Source organism: Barbus barbus (assembly GCF_936440315.1).
Source record: "Barbus barbus genome assembly, chromosome: 1".
Classification (NCBI taxonomy): domain Eukaryota; kingdom Metazoa; phylum Chordata; class Actinopteri; order Cypriniformes; family Cyprinidae; genus Barbus; species Barbus barbus.
The window spans coordinates 43,870,643-43,890,232 of record NC_136729.1 but is presented as its reverse complement, the minus strand read 5'-3'; the positions used below and the strand labels follow the sequence as shown (position 1 = coordinate 43,890,232).

At 36.9% G+C, this 19,590-nt stretch overlaps 1 protein-coding gene across 1 annotated transcript; it reads left to right on the top strand.

Moving 5' to 3' along the window:
* Window positions 1-3,543: 3,543 nt before the first annotated feature.
* On the top strand, window positions 3,544-17,764 carry LOC306870560 (myozenin-2-like). The gene is made up of 6 exons (XM_079417917.1): window positions 3,544-3,690; window positions 6,294-6,380; window positions 11,631-11,797; window positions 11,878-11,992; window positions 15,400-15,583; window positions 16,321-17,764. The coding sequence occupies exons 2-6, from the start codon at window positions 6,299-6,301 to the stop codon at window positions 16,565-16,567; spliced, it is 795 nt and encodes a 264-aa protein (XP_079274043.1). The 5' UTR covers window positions 3,544-3,690; window positions 6,294-6,298; the 3' UTR covers window positions 16,568-17,764.
* Window positions 17,765-19,590: the final 1,826 nt, after the last annotated feature.

Genomic DNA, 19,590 nt, shown 5'->3' with positions numbered 1-19,590 from the left:
CTTGTGTTTTAAAGAAGTACACTTATTTTGATGTGTTGATTAACATGCTAAAGCACATGTAAAGTACTTAATTATAATTTTAACTGTAGAGTTTTCTCAATATTGCATTTAATGTTATTAGAATATATTATAAAAGTTGTAGATAAAGAACAATGGAGTATGTTTTACAAGAAAATACTATTACAGTCTTTCTACTTCAATCTTGACATTTGTGTATGAATATATTAAAAATAAATACATGACATACAAGTTTCATTATATTTATGTATATTTTGTAAGTATATATATCATGTAAGTATAGCTTACCATAAATGCTTGTCATTCAGCAGTACAATTTAACCATATGTGACCCTGGAGCACAAAACCAGTCTTAAGTCGCTGGGGTATATTTGTGGCAATAGCTAAAAATACATTGTAAAGTAAAGTCTGTCACGGGCTGATGAGGCACAACTGCAGGCAGACGACGGTGATGCAAACAAAAGGTATTTTAATCAGAATATCAAAAGGTAGACAATAAATCAAGCTTACATAGACAAGAACGGACGAATACACAGGGAGAACTGAAGACTTATAAAGGATGGACCAAACATAGGAGACTAATGAGATAATTGCAAACACAGGTGAACTGAATGACTAATTAAACTGAATGGGGAAAACTAGGTCACAGGGGAAAACAGAAAACCAGACATGTTACAGTTCGCCCCCTCCCGGCAAGGCGTGACCCCACGCCGTCATATAATAACTGAGGAGGGAGGGTGGGGGCTCTGGAGGAGGATGTGGAGCAGGAGGGTGGCAGAAAAAAAACAAAAAAAACAAGAGAGAGTCCAAAAAAGAAGTCCATGGGGGAGTGGAGGGTGGGAGGAGCCAAGGGGAAGCCAGGAGCAGGAGGAGTCCGATGAAAATCCAGAGACCAGCCAGGAAGAGGCCCCAGGGCGGAGTCGAGGGAGGGAGGAGCCAGGGTGGAGAAGGCCTTGACGACACCCTGGGGACGACTGACGGAGATGGAGCCGATGGAAGGGGAGCCCAGGATGGAACCGAGCAGATGGAGAGCCAGGGTGACATTAAGGATCCGGAGGGCCAAGGCGGAGTCCGAGGCTCAGGCGACTGAGGTGGAGGCGGGCAACCGGAATGCCGCGGCGGAGCCGGAGTGACGGAGGATGAAGGTGACGCTGACGGGAAGGAGGAGCCTGACAGCGCCGAAGGGGAGGAGTGACTAGGTGTAGCCGCAGGAATGGAGCCCCAAGGCGGCGGATGGTCGACGACTGACCAAGGCGGAGCCAGAGGGACGAGGGAGCCCGGTGGAGCAGGTGGGAGGACGGGCCCCGGTGGAGGTGATGGAGCTATGAGCCAAGGTGGAGCCGATGGTTCGGAGGGCCGAGATGGAGTCCGGGGTTCGGAGGCTGAAGGTGGAGACAGGGAATCCTCACACCTTGGCAGAGCTGGCAGGTGAAAGTCCCGAGGCGATGGCTCAGGGAGCCCAGCTGGCGCAGACTGAGGGTGAGCTGAGGGGCTGACAGGCACCAGCGGGACTAGGGTAGAGGAACTGACTGGCTTGAGAGGAGGCGGGAGAGGGAGGCTGGGAGGGAACACAAGAGGATTCAAGCTGGACGGAACCAGCGGAGGCACAGGAGATTCAGGGCTGGACGGAACCAGCGGAGGCACAGGAGATTCAGGGCTGGACGGAACCAGCGGAGACACAGGAGATACAGGGCTGGGTAATGCCTCCCCAAACCAGTCAATAAGATCCCACATGAAGATGTCCTTAAGTTCTTCGGAATAATTGCCAGTGGCCAGTTGCAGCTCACCCTCAGCTTGGGCGGGGCTTCCCTCCAAGCCCTCGATCTCCACTAGGATTCCCTCGGGGACGGACGATGTTGCCGGCTCACGCACTTGGTCAGACCACTCCTGGGGCTCAGGCTCCGGGGTGACGATAGGCTCGATCACGGGTCTCGGATCTGGCTCACGTGTCACGGCAGGCACAGGCTCTCCATCTGGAGTGGGCTCCGGCGAAATCTCCGTGCAGTAGGAGAAAGGCTGGCTGGTCACTGGTTTGGGAGTGAGGCTGGAGAAGTCCTCATCAGCGGGGCAGACGGAGAAGAATAGTCCATTGTTCTCCAGCACCCACTCCACACATGCGGCAAAGTTGTTCCGAGGACCGCTCCCGTGGAGGCGTGCCTTAGACCGCTCGCTAAGGCTGGCGATGTAAAATACACAAAGCGAGCGGTCAGGATAGTGCGTTAGGCACGCCAATTCCACAAAATCCCTGGTGTAATCTTCTAGGGAGCGGTCCCTCTGCTCCAGGCATAGCAGGGCAATGTTGGGATTATCCATGGGAAAGGGGGAGGAAAAAATAGGGGAACAAAAAATGCCGCAAAAAAAAAAATGTATTGGTCCGTTCTTCTGTCACGGGCTGATGAGGCACAACTGCAGGCAGACGACGGTGATGCAAACAAAAGGTATTTTAATCAGAATATCAAAAGGTAGACAATAAATCAAGCTTACATAGACAAGAACGGACGAATACACAGGGAGAACTGAAGACTTATAAAGGATGGACCAAACATAGGAGACTAATGAGATAATTGCAAACACAGGTGAACTGAATGACTAATTAAACTGAATGGGGAAAACTAGGTCACAGGGGAAAACAGAAAACCAGACATGTTACAAAGTCGTGACGTATTGTCAAGTATGGTGACCCATACTCGAAATTGGTGCTCTGCGTTTAACCCATCCAAGTGCACACACACAGCAGTGAGTAGTGAACAAATGCACACACACACACACACACACCGTGAACACACACCCGGAGCAGTGGGCAGCCATGCTGCGGCGCCCGGGGAGCAGTTGGGGGTTCGGTGCCTTGCTCAAGGGCACCTCAGTCGTGGTATTGAGGGTGGAGAGAGCGCTGGACATTCACTCCCCCCACCTACAATCCCTGCCGGCCGGGGGCTCGAACTCGCAACCTTTCGATTACGAGTCCGACTCTCTAACCATTAGGCCACGACCTGTATGGGTCAAAATTATTGATTTCTCTTTTATGCCAAAAATAATTAGGACATTAAGTAAAGATCTGTTCCATGAAGGTATTTAGTAAATTTCCTACCGTAAATATATCAGAACTTAGTTTTTGATTAGTAATATGCATTGCTAAGAACTTAATTTCATACTAGTGTATGAAAGATGGGTTCAAGTGTACTACAATTAAGTATATTTAGCACAAAATATTTAATGTATTTCAAATGCATTTTAGTATTTTGTTTTTCACTAGGGAAGGAATAGTTAATAAAATTTATTGTGTTGCCATGAAAAAGCCAGGGTAAGGTGTTTTATATATATATCCTATAAATCAAATTACTCTCATTCACAGTAGAAATTAGGCCACACTGACCACATTAACCAAAACTTAGTTGACCGAACTGAAACCTAAGAATGAATGAACTGTACAAACACAGGGAAGTCATAACCTGAGCAGACACCTGCTGTCTCCGTCACACTCAAAAGTGTCAACGTAAGTCTGTTTGTGTGTGATCAGTGCTATTTATAACTGTATGCTAGTGAAAGCACACAGACTAACTGCTGGCCGTCGCTCTGACACCCCTGTGCTTGGCCAGAGCCCCTCAGTCCTGCTCAGAGAGGAAACCAGCACAGATCCAGACTGACCTCTCCACACAACCCGGCCCGGTGCAGGTAAGAGCCCTGCCTCAGGGACGCCTGGGGTGTGTGTGCAGTGTGCTAAAAGCGTTGATGACCGCCATCATTTATACATAATGATGTACAGTAATGTCTCAAAGCAGTACGGTAAGGTCTCTGATGGGGCTATACAGTGCCCGTACTGATTATGCTGGTTATATAATATCTACACACTGCTGAATTCACATGTGTAATTTGTGTATTTGGCACATGAAATATAAATATAGCATGAAGTTTACACAGTACACCCTACCTAACAGATTTTTTGTGGAATGAAATATATAAAAGAAGTACACTTTATTATATTTTAAAAAATTGCACTTACTACAGAATTATTAAACCTTTTTAATTCAAGTGCCAACTGAATGTAATGATTTCAGACACTTAATTGCAAGTTATTTAATAACATTTATTATACTTTACATTCATATTAAATGCAATTAGCTGATTTTTAAAGTACATCTTTATATATAATTTCATAATTACTTCTGTTGTCTTTGAAATATGGTTAAAGTACTGCTGAATGTACTGACAAGCATTTATGGTAAACTAAAATATTCTTTATTTATTGTAATTTCTATCGAAACTTGGATGTCATGTATTTAAATATATTTGTAATTATGCATTTGTAACGATGAAGTTGCAATTAAGTACATTTAAATATATTAACTAAATATATGAAACATATTCAAATATACTACCTATATTAACTATTAAATGTAAAAATAAAAATTAGAATCAAGTACTTCACATGTGCTTTAGTATGTTAGTCAACACATCAAAATAAGTACAAATGAGCAAAATAAAAATCTTGAAATTATTAAAACTATTAGTAGTATTCTTTGAAGTGTAAATAACACGGTACTGTACGTGTATATGTGTTGTCTTTGCAGTTGGTGGGTTTCAGTGATTTAATATTATTTGTATATTGTTATAATATCTATCAATATTTTTAATTAGCTTTTTATATTTGTATACATTTCATTATTTTTATTTCAGTTTTAGTTTCAGTCACTAATAGTTACTTAGTCACTAATAACATTTAGAATTTTTTCATCTAATATTTATATTTTATCATTTTATTGCAGTCTTATCTCAATTATTACAAGCGTTCCATTAAGACTTTAGTAGCATGGTTAGTGAACAGCATGTATACCCTAGTGACAAATAAATATCCTTAAATGTATTTGAAATACATTTATTTCATGCTAAGTATACTACAAATACATTTTCATATTTATGTACTTCCCTACGGAAGCGTATTGCATTCACTTGAGGAAAAAAAATCTACTCTGTTTTTCTGAATTAACGAGTTAATTATCTCAGAATTACGAGATAATTTTTAATGAAAAAAAAAGTTTTTGCTCTGTTTTTCTGAATTAATGACTTAATTATCTCGTAATTCTGAGATAATTAAGTCGTTAATTCAGAAAAACAAAGCAAAAACTTTTTTTAATGAAAAATTATCTCGTAATTCTGAGATAATTAACTCGTTAATTCAGAAAAACAGAGCAAAAACTTTTTTTTTATGAAAAATTATCTCGTAATTCTGAGATAATTAACTCGTTAATTCAGAAAAACAGAGCAAAAACTTTTTTTAATGAAAAATTATCTCGTAATTCTGAGATAATTAAGTCGTTAATTCAGAAAAACAAAGCAAAAACTTTTTTTAATGAAAAATTATCTCGTAATTCTGAGATAACTAAGTCGTTAATTCAGAAAAACAGAGCAAAAACTTTTTTTAATGAAAAATTATCTCGTAATTCTGAGATAATTAAGTTGTTAATTCAGAAAAACAGAGTAGATTTTTTTTCCTCAAGTGAATGCAATACGCTTCCGTACTTCCCTGGAATTGTACTTTCAGTATACTAAACTGGTATACTTAAAGTCTGCTAAATTGGAACAACTAATTTGTGCTTAATGCACTTTAATTGTGCAGAAGTAAGATTAAAGATATGCTTAGTATATTTGATTGTGCTAAAGTGGAACTATTGCAAATACACTTCAGGTACACTTTAAGTATCTTGCATTTAAAGACTGATTTTATACAGTTCTCATCAAAAGTGACATTAATACACATTTTAGACTTAATATTAAGAAATGTGCATTGTGCACAAGTAGTACGTCAAATAAAAGTAAGTTTCAAGTTATCTGTCAGTAAATATGTTAATAGATTTGAACTATACTTAGTATGAAATAAATGTATTTTAAATATATGACTTTTTTACTAGGGTAGTGCAGTAATGGATGTGGACACAGATTCCCATCTTCCTCTTTCCACCTGCTAGACTGGTGTGGTGTGACATCCCACCTTTTGGCAGCGTCCTGTCCAGTTGGGTCTATATCAGGCGTATCGATTCACAGTCCCCCGCAGAACTACACGGGAGCACTGCCTTTGCTGGGCCGTCATGTTTAATTGCTCGGGGTTATTTAAAGGGATGTGCTAGTGTCAGCCTTCCAGCAGGTGTAATAAATGTCACCCCGTCTGCCAGACTATGAATGTGATTATGTGTTGGTCTGTTGTGTAGCGTTTGAAAAGGAGTGAGATTGCAAGGGGCAAAATGTTGGAGACTCACATTCCTTAACTTTGTTTTCTACAGACAGCATGTCTCAGCATACTCTGATGTCAACACAGGAGAGGAAAATGCAGGCGGCTGCTATTTGTAGAGAGATCCATGCCACTGATGGTACGAGCAATGATTCATCACCAACCTTTCATTTTATATATATATATATATATATATATATGTATATATATATATATATATATATATATATATATATATATATATACACACACACACACACACACACATATTCACACACACAGGTTACTGATTAGTTAGTAATGTAATTCATAACATTACTCATTTGATACAATATAATCAGACTACTTTTGATTACTTTCAGATTACTTTTGACACAACTTGTTCATTACATTGATTTAAATAGGATATTATTGTATGGGGGGGGGGTGAATTTAACAAAAAGCTATTAATTAAATCATAAAATAAAAAATAATTTAAAAATAACAATCAAAATAAAACATTTACTAAAAAAGATGAAATATTTGATTTGTTTGCATGTCATGTGATCATTAACCAACGTCAGAGAACCGTGAACATGCAAAGGGGTTACTTAATTATTACGTTATTACTGGTACTTGAAAGGAATATATTGGGTGAAAGAGGTTCAGCTGACAAAACATGTAAATAACATTACATGTAAATAAGAAATAACATCAATTTGTGTTTTTTAATGTGTTTGAAAGGCAAAAGGCTTCCAAAGACATAGGGTGCGTCCCAAATCGTGTACTTGTGCACTATTCTAGGACGTTTTGTAACATTAATAGTGCGAGACGTTGTGTGTTCACACTGAAAATTCCATAAAGAAAAAGTGCACTTTGAATACCCGGATGATGCACTTAAATAACCAAAAAAGCAAAGTGTCAAATGTTGCGTGGCCTCTCAATTTTCTGTGTAATTATATCTACCTGACTGGTCTTTATGCGAATGTGACTTTATAGATGTATATAAGTGGTGGGCTATTTTAGAAAAGAAAATTCTAAAGATAACACAGAAGAAAGAAGTAAAGTATGAATAATTTACTGCTGTTGTGTGAATATGTAGTCATAATAAAAAGTAACTGTTTTCTACAAGTATTTTAAATTGTAATATAATCTAATTACAAGTAATTTTTTGGAATATGATTACGTAATCCAGATAATATGTAATCAACAACCCAGTAAATATAACAAAGATTATTGTAGAATGTTTTACAAGATTCAAGATTCTAAATGTTTAATTTATTGTTCCTTGCTGTTTCTTCATAATTGTTTGTGAAATGTACTAGAGATTTTTGAGTGAAGGTTGTTTCTACACCAATACACATATAGACACCATTCAAAAGTTTTTGGTCACTAAGCTTTTTTTATTCTTTCTTTCTTTATTTATTTCTTTATTTATTATGTTTTTGAAAGAAGTCTCTCGTGTTCAAAAATAGAGTAAAAACTGTAATATTGTGAAATATGCATGAACGACTAGCTCAATGTGTTACTCCACGGATACCGCATGCTACATGTCGTGGGTTTGCCACTCAATGTGACGCATGCCTAGACCGCAAGAGGTACTGTGGCAAGAAATGATCCAGAAGTTGCTTCTGTTGCAGACTTTGGGCCTTTCCAAGGATGATCTCATGTCAATCTATTAAACAAATGACAGTGCATTTAAGTACAAATTCATTCCTTTTAATTGATTCTCAGGTCAACTTCTGAACTTCTGCATCTGTGTATATCCCCTTCTCCCCAGTGACGTAACATGATCAGCAATAGGCACGTGACCGAGAGGTTGTGAGTTCGAATCCCTTGTGGTACAACTTTTGGTACAACAAAGGGCAGTAGAGAGGGGACGGGGGGGTAGATAGGGGAAGTGTTGTAGAGAGGGGAAAGGACGGAAGAGAGGGGAAGAGTGTGTAGAGAGTAGAATAGGTTGGAGAGGGGAAGGAGTGTAGAGAGGGGAAGTGGGATAGAGAGGGGAAGTGTTGTAGAGTGGGGAAAGGACGGAAGAGAGGGGAAGGGGTAGAGAGGAGAATGGGATGGAGAGGAGAAAGGGCAGTATAGAGGGGAAACGGTGGTAGTTAAATACAGAGCGCAAATTCCAAGTATGGGTCACTACATTAAAATTGTTGGTGAAATTTACAGTGAAAATTGTTTCTACACCAAATTTATTTCCATGCAGTGGTGCTGCTTTATACGTTTGTGGAAAGCGAGAGTTTGATGGGGGGTTTTTTCAGGATTATTTGATAAACAGAAATTTCAGAAGCTCAACATTTATTTGAAATACGTTTCTCTTTTCTTTTTGTAACAATTTAAAAGTCTTTTCACTTTTAATTAATACATAGATTTAATGCATCATTGATAAATAAAGGCATTCAATTCTTACTTAAATACATAATTACTTGTAACTAACCAGCTGACTTTTAATTGGCTCTCCAATTAATATAAACATTGTAATCGTCAGACCTGTGTCCCTGGCCGTTTCTCAATATGCATACTTGTCTGTACTTGTGTTCTTGTGGACTTGTGAAACGTCATCAGTCGCTGCCGAAGTACTGTTCCAATTCAAAGTTCACATCTAGCCAAGTCCAGTTCAAATCCCCGGATGTGTTCTTGATCCGCCCCTTTTACCGAGGATGCATCGAGAGGTGACTTGTGCGGACTTGATACGGGCCATAACCCAGAATTCAGTTCGTCCTCCCGTCCTCGAGAGTTCGTTCTTCCGAGTCGAACTTGGCAAGTCCAAACTCGAAAGGACGGAAGTCCAGACTCTGCGAACTTGGTACTGAGAAACGGCCCCTGTGTCCTGTGTTTCCATCCCTCTTGTGCCCATATTTGGTGTTTCCTGTTCCTGTCCCCATTCAGTTCATGTAGTCCCAGCTGTGTTTCATTTGGTTCCAGGTGTGTCTCGTTTTCCCCTCGTTAGTTCTGTCTATTTACAGTGTGTTCTGCCCCTTGTTTCCTGTCCACTGTTACACTTCTGTTTCCCCTGCTACATGTGCATCTGGCCTCTATGTCTCTTTATTTGGATGAATAAAGATGGTTCTATGTTGAATTACTCCGTCTCCTCGATTCCTCTTTCCTACACGTTAGCAGCAGCCGAATCATGACAGTAATATAAACTTACTGTCAACACAAACATGCTAGGATAATTATTATATGTTTAGCTATTAACACATGTTAAAACACTGTTAAGATTTGTGTATTCGCATTAGCTGTGATTAGATTAACCACACCCGGACAGCTAAAAATACTAATCCGTAGAGATGCATTACTACTGAGAACAGCTAATCCTTTTGTAGTTGTCTGTTTGAAACTCTATTTTGGGGGGGCGGACAACTGATCATCCGGCGGCTGACTGCAAGATGACGCTTGACAGCTGTAAGAACATACCAGCAGGATACATTTTCATCCTTTGATACGCCTGCTAGAGCCCCCGAGTGACCCGCATTACGGCCGTCAGTAATAACTCAATTTGGGCCTAAATACAGCTGACATCTAAACTGAATTGTTCATGCAATGATCAAAAACACAGTGAAGTGAGTATGGCTGCTAAAATTGATTACTTAAAAGTTTACATCAAAGTTTTTTATAATTGTATGTCTGGTATTTTGAATATGCTTAAAAACCATGAGCTCAGTCAACGCTGAGCATTTAGTCATTTAGTCAAACATGGTTTGAAACCGCCTGTTTCCTACATAACCAATCCCATCAAAATGTGAAATAGGGCTTTTTATCCAATGATCATAAGTTTCTCATAAGTTAATAAATTATTTAAATCGTTAATTAAGTTCATACATTTTCATAAGTTTAACTTAACCTTGCCAAGACAGAACTGCTTGTGGTTCCATCAAACCCATCACTTCAGCACAACTTCACCATCCACTTAGCCAATCACAGACATACCTGTTGGTTTATTGCAATGGCCAATCAAAAGTGTTTAAGTTAGAATCCACTCACCGCTCAAAAGTGTTCAATGCTGAGTTCTCAACCCGATTTCACAGCAATTCTTACATATTTTACGAGGTGGCAAAGTTTTGCTAAATCGTTCCCCAATTCATATGAATTTGTACGAATGACCTACCCCTAAACCTACCCGTCACTGGGGTCTGGAAAAATCGTACAAAATCGAACGAGTGAGGTCGTAAAATACATACAAATTGGTTCTGAGATAGTGTTGGAGTTCTACACGCTCGCAATTCTTCTCATTATAACAAAGAAAGTGTAGATGCGATGATAATAAGATATTAATTGTGCAGTGTAGCATTTCATTGATTATCGTGATGAATTAAGATAAGAGACAGTTTCTTGGTGATTATAAAGGGAGCGCTCTTTGCACACTTTCTGTAATCCATTCAGAATTAGAATAAATTCACTCATGGATTCACTCCCTCTTATCCATTCATCCAATATTGCCATCTGTCACTGTGCAGCGTTTACCACTTCAGTTAGCTGAGTGAACAGCAGGTCCGAGCTTCTGCTGTTAAGTGGAGGCAGGGACTAATTATCATATGCATACATCTGCATATACTAAATGAGGTAGAGGTAAGGGTGTAGATACATTCAAGCCATTTCAAGACAAAGAAGTTATTTTCATGGGGAAAATACATTTCATTTTTATCATCAAAGATGAATTTTAAGGAATAAAGTTAGTGTAGGGGAGACATTCATTTTTAAAATGAGAATATTATGTTATACTTGCTCTCAGTGTTGGGGAAAGTTACTTTTACAAGTGATGCATTACATTATTGCGTTACTCCATTAAAAAAGTCTCTAATTGCATTGGTTACTTTTTATGGAATGCATTAGGTTACCTTACTTTTGCATTGCTTTTTCTCATCAGGACAGGGCTTGCTTGCTTGTTTTTTTATATAAAAAAGTTCTATTTTTGGCAAATGTAAAAGCCCTTTCACACCAAAAGTGAAATGAATAGATGGGATTTAATACATGATGTATATTTGTGTTATTTAACATATTTAGTTATTGCAGATTTGCTTCATATCCTGAGTTTGCATTTTACTGTTTTATTCATTTTGAAAAACACTGAATCTGTTTTTGTGTAAGTGAGGTGAGTAAATGCATGTTCACATTTAGTCCAGAACTACAGTAACATCATGTTCACACAGCGCACACAACGCCTCTCAACATGCAGACAGGAGAGTGGTCAGTCAATAAAAACATGCAAACAAGAGAGGTCAATACATCAATAAGTGGAATTTAATCAATAAATGGAAAACACTTATTTACTTATTCGAAAAAGTTATATTTTCTTGCAAATTAGAAAGTAATATGTTACTCTACTAGTTACTTGAAAAGTAATCTGATTACTTAACTCGTACTTGTAATTCATTTCCCCTAACACTGCTTCTTTACTCTTTTCCAGAAGTAGAGATGGATCTAGGGAGGAAAGTTAGCGCACCGAAGGAGATCATGTTGGAGGAGCTTTCCTTGGCATCAAACAGGGGCTCCCGTCTGTTCAAGATGCGTCAGAAGCGCTCCGAGAAATACACCTTTGAAAGTATTCAGAATGAAGCCAACACACAGCACAACGTGAGTGTCATTTGTTTATATACAATCCAAATAAGCACTAATTCTCAATAGAGCCACTATTCCCATTTTTCTTTTCTCAGATTGATGCCATTTGTCCAGGTCCAAGTGCTGAAACGATAAACATTTTGAGTAATGAACACTGTCTTGGAGTTGACCAGGCACCAAATGCACTCAACCCTGAGACTATTGCCCCAGGTTAGTCCACAGCAATTTCTTGATCTGCTCAATGCAATGTCCAATCTTAACAAAGTGAAGATCCACAGCATATCAAGTCAAAATCTGCCCATAGGGGGCACTACAACTGAAAACCTGTCATAAACAGTTTGCTCAAGGAATTCTTTTGCACTTGACCTAAAAAAGGAACATTTTAAATGTTTTTTGTTGCTGTTGTTGTTTTAAATGATTATTTAAAAATTATTATTAGTATAGCTTATAGGCAATTTTAAAAGGAAATATATACTAACAATAAAGGGTTTTTAATAAACCGTAAATATTATTATGTAATAAATTTTACTAAAAAAGTTTCAAATTTAATACCAAGTGACAATATTTTATTTATTTTTATTTTATTTTACAACTGATTTTTTTGTTTTTAGGAGAGAAAAAAAGTGTTAAATACTAAAAACCAAAACCAGCAATATATTACACTGATTTGGTTAAATGACAATCGAGACTTGATTTAGTTAATTAGACAAAACTTTGTACTAATGTGGTGTTCCTGATTATGTTTGATGGTCCATTTATGATGTTAGATCATTTTTTTGCACCTCAAACAGAAGACATGATATAATTAAGTTTATTATGTCTATGTAAAACAAAATCTTGAAATATTATTAGACTGTTTCTTTGTTTTTATTTATTTAAATAATTTCAATTAAGTTATTATATACAGTACAGCATTTAGAGTTTTTGGTTTGTGGTACATGCTGATGTACATCTTGAGCATGTCATTCCTGTGTGAACAGTGGCCGTAGTGCCCCAACAGGAAGCTTGCTAAGTGTTTCCTGTGTCCTTTAAGTAGTGGCACAGAGCAGCAGCCGTCCACGATAACATCTTAAACAGATCCTATCCTTATAACTCCCATGGCCTCATCTAGCCTTGGGGCTCAGCCACCCTTCCTAGATCGGTGGATGAGCACATATTACAGTGCATCCTGCTATTTTAGTGACTTTGAGGCTTCATTTGGATGGGGAGGGGAAGATACAAAGACCAGCAGTTGAATGTTTGATAATAAATAAACAAGATTAAAATCAGATGAGGTCCCACAGTGTGAGAGATAGAAGCAACTGGTATCACGCTATGCTGTTTTATTTGATCTTTTAGTTTAGTTTAGTTTAGTTTAGTTTAGTTTAGTTTAGTTTAGTTTAGTTTAGTTTAGTTTAGTTTAGTTTAGTTTAGTTTAGTTTAGTTGTAAAGTTAAACCAAAACCATACAATTTTATTTTATTTGTAGACAGTTTAATGTTAAACCAAAACTCAATTTGTAATTATTTTATTAGTTTTGTTATATTTTATTTCTTAATTAATTATATATTACTTTATTTATATTTTATTATATTTAATTATACATCATTTTAATTTAATTGTAACAGTTTAATGTTATTTTTATTTTATTTTATTTTATTTTATTTTATTTTATTTTATTTTATTTTATTTTATCGGAGTGTCTATTTCCACTAAGTGCAAATAGCCGCCTTGTTGGCAGAGGCTATTTACACTAACTCCGCCCACCAAAGTGTGATTGGGGTAGTCAACACTACAAAAGACGATTATCAAACATCAGCTCCACTGGCGTAGATAATAATATTGTCCCAATAAGGTGGCATCCATTTAATAATTTTCGTGTCGTGCCTAACAACACCCCTTAGCTGTTATAAATTCACTGTAAACCACGGCTTCTTGGGGCTTACTGCTTTTATAAAACGGTTATTTCATATATGTAGCAAGGTTTCACAAATGTAGCTCCTCAGAAACGGTTGTCACATAAACGAAGGTGTATGTTTGTAGAATAATTTACAACAGCTTCGAATGTGGCTCAACCAATCAGAATCAAGGTTTTATAATTATAATTTACACTCAATAGATTATTATTGAGTACTGTTTTATTATGTACTACACCACTGAGGTGCAGAAGTTGTATAAATAGCAGAAAATCCTGCTATTTTAACAGTGTAAACAGAATCTATAGCTATTTGCACTTAGTGTAAATAGCCGCTGCCTTGTTTTATTTTATTTATAGACATAGCTTTAAGATCAAAAGTGAATTTTTGATACAGCTAAATGCATTAAATGCAAAGAAGAAGAAATACGCAAGCCTTTCAGCAAGCCTAAACTGCCTCCTAATGAGAATGTTTTCATAGCTCATCAGCGCCTTGATATGTCAGCGCACTTTCCCATGAAAACAGTGTCTAAAAACTAATTCCCCCTAAAGTTTCTCTGAGGCCCATTGAACTGCCCAGACCCTCAGCGCTGAAACTCCTGTGCTGCCCAAAAACTCAGGAAGGAGATTGTCCTCAGTGTGAGGCTAATATGTGACAGAACACCCACATTACATAACTCTTGTTTTGGGCTTGCTGGCCCTGCCAGTGAACAGCGGTTTGAGGGATACTCATTTTGAAGGGTCACCCTGTATCTCTCCACAGCATGTTTTAGGACCTTGTGAAGCCTTTCACTTCTTTTACTTAGTTTCTAATTTATTTTATGCTTCACAAGCAATGCAAAAAAAGAAAAAGGGATCAATGCAAAGCATTGGTAATGCTGCTCTCTGCCTTACATTATGAAGGCATACATGTGGTCAAGTCACATTTATTAAAGGGATAGCTCACTAAACAATGAAAATAATGCATCAACAGTGATGTAGTGAGTTTCTAGACCATGCAAAGCAGGCCATGTGTGCCCTTGACCTATAGGCATCTCCCTGCATTCCCTCTCTTAATGATAATTTTTCATTTCTGAACATGTGCTTTGTCCTGATCTTATACTTGAGCAGCTCTTACCGCTGATATTTTGATTATTGTTTTTGTTATCCCTAATTGTGTTTTTCATTTTGTTTATCAGCATTTTGATTTTCAGTAAGTCTTGTAAAATGATCCCTTGTGAAAAAGAAGGGTGCTTAATTGTATTAAATGTGCACTTGTAGTGTACTTCAAACCTTAAAAGTATATTTTAAAAGGGTCACAATTTATTTTGGGGACCAACTCTTAATATTACATAACTATTAACTATCACGTTTGCCTCAATAAACTCCAAATTTGCTGCTTATTAATAGTTAGTAAGGTAGTTGTTAAATTTAGGCATAGGGTGGATTAAGGGATCTAGAATAAGGTCATGTAGAATAAGGCATTAATATATGCTTTATAAGTGCTAATAAACAGCCACTTTATGTTACAGTACATGTACTTACAGTGTACTTACCTAAGAAAGTACTGGTAAGATAAGGTAACTACATGGGGTAGGGTTAGGGGAAGGTTCAGGGTTAGTACCTAGTTATTATCTAGTTAGTTGCATTCAGTTCACACTTAAGGATATTCTTTTAAAACATAGTTATTTTCACAAGGATTTTTGGTTCATGTACCATATAAGCTTTCTTCATGCATTCAATAGGTTATGGTGGTCCCTTGAAGGATGTTCCAGAAGAGAAGTTCAACTGTACAGCAATGCCCAGATCCTACCAGTCGCCCTGGGAGCAGGCCCTCATTAGTGACCCCTCTCTGGCCGAAACGCTGGTCGCCCGCATGCCTGAACCCCAAACCAGACAAGAGATTCCTCAATACAAGAGTTTCAACAGGTAAGATAAAAATATAACTGCTTTTTCAACTAATTGTGTTTGAATCATCCATAAAAAAAATCCGGTACAGACTGGTGTTATTTATTTATATTTTATATATATTTATATATATATACTATTTATTTAAATATTTGAAATTTTAGTTTCAGTTTTAGCATTTTTGTTATTTTGTCTTTTTATTATTATTTTTTATATATATATTTATAATAGCCAAAATGTATTTATATTAAAATTTTAGTAATTTTTTGTTTATTTTTCACTTATAGGACACATTTTTATTTTTTATGTTCTGTAAGTTTCAGTTTTTCATCTAATATTTATATTTTAAACATTTTAGTTAACAATAATAACACACTGCTGCTGATTATGTTTACAGTAGATTATTACACTGGTCCATTCTGTTATGTAACGCTCATTTTTCATTCATTTCTCATTTCTAATATAAAATAATAGTGGGCCTTTTTTCTCTTTGAATATACTGTTGCATATGCAAACAGGTTTATAAATGCTGTTTCATGTTGACTTTGAAGAATATTGGCCAAATGTTGGAAACCTGCCTCATGTTTTATGAGCAAAAAGATTTGATTTAGAGTCAATCATTAAGACACCTTTACCTAAAATGTTGCTGGGTTTGTATTATATTCCACACCTTTTGCTGTAAGATTGTTTTTGTTGTGTTGTCTAACAAAACCATAAGCGTTCATATCCTCCTCTACTCTCCTCTCTTCTAATTGAAGGGTGGCTATTCCATTCGGTGGTTTTGGGAAGGCACCCACAGCCCCTGTTAAAACTTTTGATGTGAGCCCCAGCCTCCCCATTCCAAGCCCCAAGCCTGCAGCACCTGCTCCAGTCAAACGGCCCACCTTCAACAGAACGGCCTCGGGCTGGGTGGCTGACAGCGCCCCTCTGATACTTCCCAGCATCCTCCTTGAGCCCATTTCATCCATGTCTTCCACATTTATCCCCGAGTCAGATGAACTCTGAGCGTTCTCCTTGTTTTTGTGAGCTTCACTGTCACTGGGAAATACACTACTGGTCAAATGTTTGGAAAGTTGAAGATTTCAAAAAATAAGTTTCTGGCTGCATTTATTTTATGAAAAATACAGTAAAAATAGTAATATTTTGAAATATTATTACAATTTAAAAGAACTGTTTTTTTACTTGAATATATTTTAAAATGTCATTTATTCCTGTGATGCAAAGCAGAATTTTCAGCATCATTACTCCAGGCTTCAGTGTCACATGATCCTTCAGAAATCATTCTAATATGCTGCAAAAGAAAGATTTCTTATTATTCTCTTATGTTGAAAACAGCTGTGCTTGTGGAAACCATGATACACTACCATTAAAAAATTTAGCTAAGTGAAATTGAAAGAAAGAAAGAAAGAAAGAAAGAAAGAAAGAAAGAAAGAAAGAAAGAAAAGAAAAATACTTATCTATGATGGTTTCCACAAAAAAAACATATGTAGAAGCACATTTTCAACATTGATAGTAATTATCAATTGCTATAATTAATAATTGAGCAAATCAGCAGATTAGAATGATTTCTGAAGGATCATGTGACACTGAAGACTGGAGTAATGATGCTGAAAATTCAGCTTTGCATCACAGGAATAAATTATATTCCAAAATATATTAAAATACAAAACAGTTCCTTTAAATTCTAAAACATATTTCACAAATTTACAGTTTTTACTGTATTTTTGATCAAATAAAAGCAGCCTTTCTGAGCATAAGAAACTTATATTAAAAACATTTTTTAAAAATCTGGAATATATATTGACAAATACAAAAACTGTCCCTAGGTTAGTATCCTTTCAAAACGTGCACCTGTGTACCTTATTTACCCCTAAAGATGCATATAAGTACCTCAAAGGTAAATATTAGTACTTTTCAAAAAGGAACTGCCCCAGAGAAAGCTTTTGTTTCTGAGAGTGTACGTAGCATACTGAAAATATAAGATACTCAAGTAAGGCTATTATATGGTATAGTGACTGATTTCTATTCTTTGGACTATTGGAAGTGTCTCCTAATGTTGATCTATACTATTTCACTAAACTGATGTAACCCAAAGACTAGAAGTGCCTGCCATTATGCCCATATAAACCTGTAAATATGTATTTATAAAGGGCAGCGACATCAACATGTATTTAAATGATTGAATAAACAAAGTTCAGTGATGTTTCAAGCTCCAGTTGTAGCTTTTTGGCATTGACACAATATATTTTCAAAATGCACTATAGTGGTAAATTCAAATCCAGCAGTGCATGCCTATTGTATGCTTGTGTCAGTTTTTTTCACTATCAAGGTTAGAGTCTCCAGGGCCGACAAATTGAATCTGTTTTCCCGATGCAGCTGAGATGAGTGATGAGTCCCTTGCCTTTCGTAAAGCTGCTGTCTCTTGCGTTCGATCAGACAGTCGCTGATGGGCACAGCTCACGTCCCTCACCGCTCATCTTCAGCCTCAGCTGCGTCTGTACTCAACATAAAACAGATGCAATGGCATAAAAGTGAAAATGAGTTGATAAAGAAGCAGCTTTGCCATTTTTTCCACCGACTACAGTGCTCTCTAATGCTTCCTCTCATGAAAACGTTAACCATTCAAACCATTTTATAATTAAAATGAGACATTAAAAAATAGGTTATGGGAATTTCTTGCCATGCCTAATTTAATTTTTTCAATAGCGGCACTATTTTTATGGCAATTATGAATTATTCCAATTTTTATTTTATTTATTTTTTAATTATTTTAAATCTTAATTTAAAAATTGTATTTTCAAAGGTCCTGCATTTTTTTTTGTAATCACAAAAAAAATGTAATCAGATCAAATACTGAAGAATTCATATTGGTCAACCGTTAATCTGAATAATGGGGAGGATGTGTCCTTAACATGTCTTTATATTTTTTTCAGCATCTGCCACAGTGCACATTTTTAACCCACAGCACGCTTCAGAGTTTATGTAGGCTGTGTAAAGGTGAGCATGTGTGTCAACCATACAGTGCATCCTTTATTATCCAGTTACATCATCTGAATCTGCAGCAACAAACACACAAAGCAAGCAACTGAACATCAGCATGTTTTTTTTCTGACTCAGGCTGAAGCTAATTGGTTGGCTTTTCTCCAGCAGCTTCTGTTTGCCTACACACTCAGTTAGCTATAAGGACTAAACTCAATGTTATACTGTGGTCAACAATTTCAATTGCTCAGATTTATGATTTTAATGGAAGAGTCTTTAATTAAGCAGATACTGTATGTCAAGGCATAGATCTGTGCATCATGCATGCTTTCTAAAATAAATAATTGTAATAAATTTTATTGTAAAATAATGCACTCTTCTCACATTTCCGGGGTTCTCAGAAACACAAGTCATCATAGTAGAGTAAAGTTGTGAATAGAAACTACAACAAACATAATTTTGCATTCCCATTTGCTCCAATAGCAAAAGAAAAAATCCACAAAGGCATTTCTATTACTTTCCCAAAAATGAAAACAAATATCACAAGAGTGATTGCACTGATCAGAAGAGAGAAAGAAGTCAAATCTACCATAATTCCCCGAAACAATCAAACAGCACTACTTTTCTGTAATTTGATGCCAAGGTAATGTAACACAAAGTATAGTGTTATAAATGTAAACTTCTAACTTGGAAGTGGAACTTTCTTCTAACTTCACTTCTTCGACTTCTCTCCCCTGTTGTGACGTATATCTGAGTAAAACGGCTTCTTGAACAAGAAAATCTGTAGGATGGGACTTGATTTTGTCCATTAGGAATTGAGGGGGAGGAGAAGTCAATGTGATGTAATGTAATACTGCATAAAAATAAGAATTGTCACTTTTGATCTCATAGTGACTTTAAAGCAGAAATGACTTTGTGTGTGGAATAAGGAGTATACTGAGCATATCTAGGGCACAAATAACACCTGAGGGAAGAACTATAAGCCATAACTATAACAAATATTTGACCATGTTCCAAATGGATTACTAGTGCACTGCATACTGTGCAAC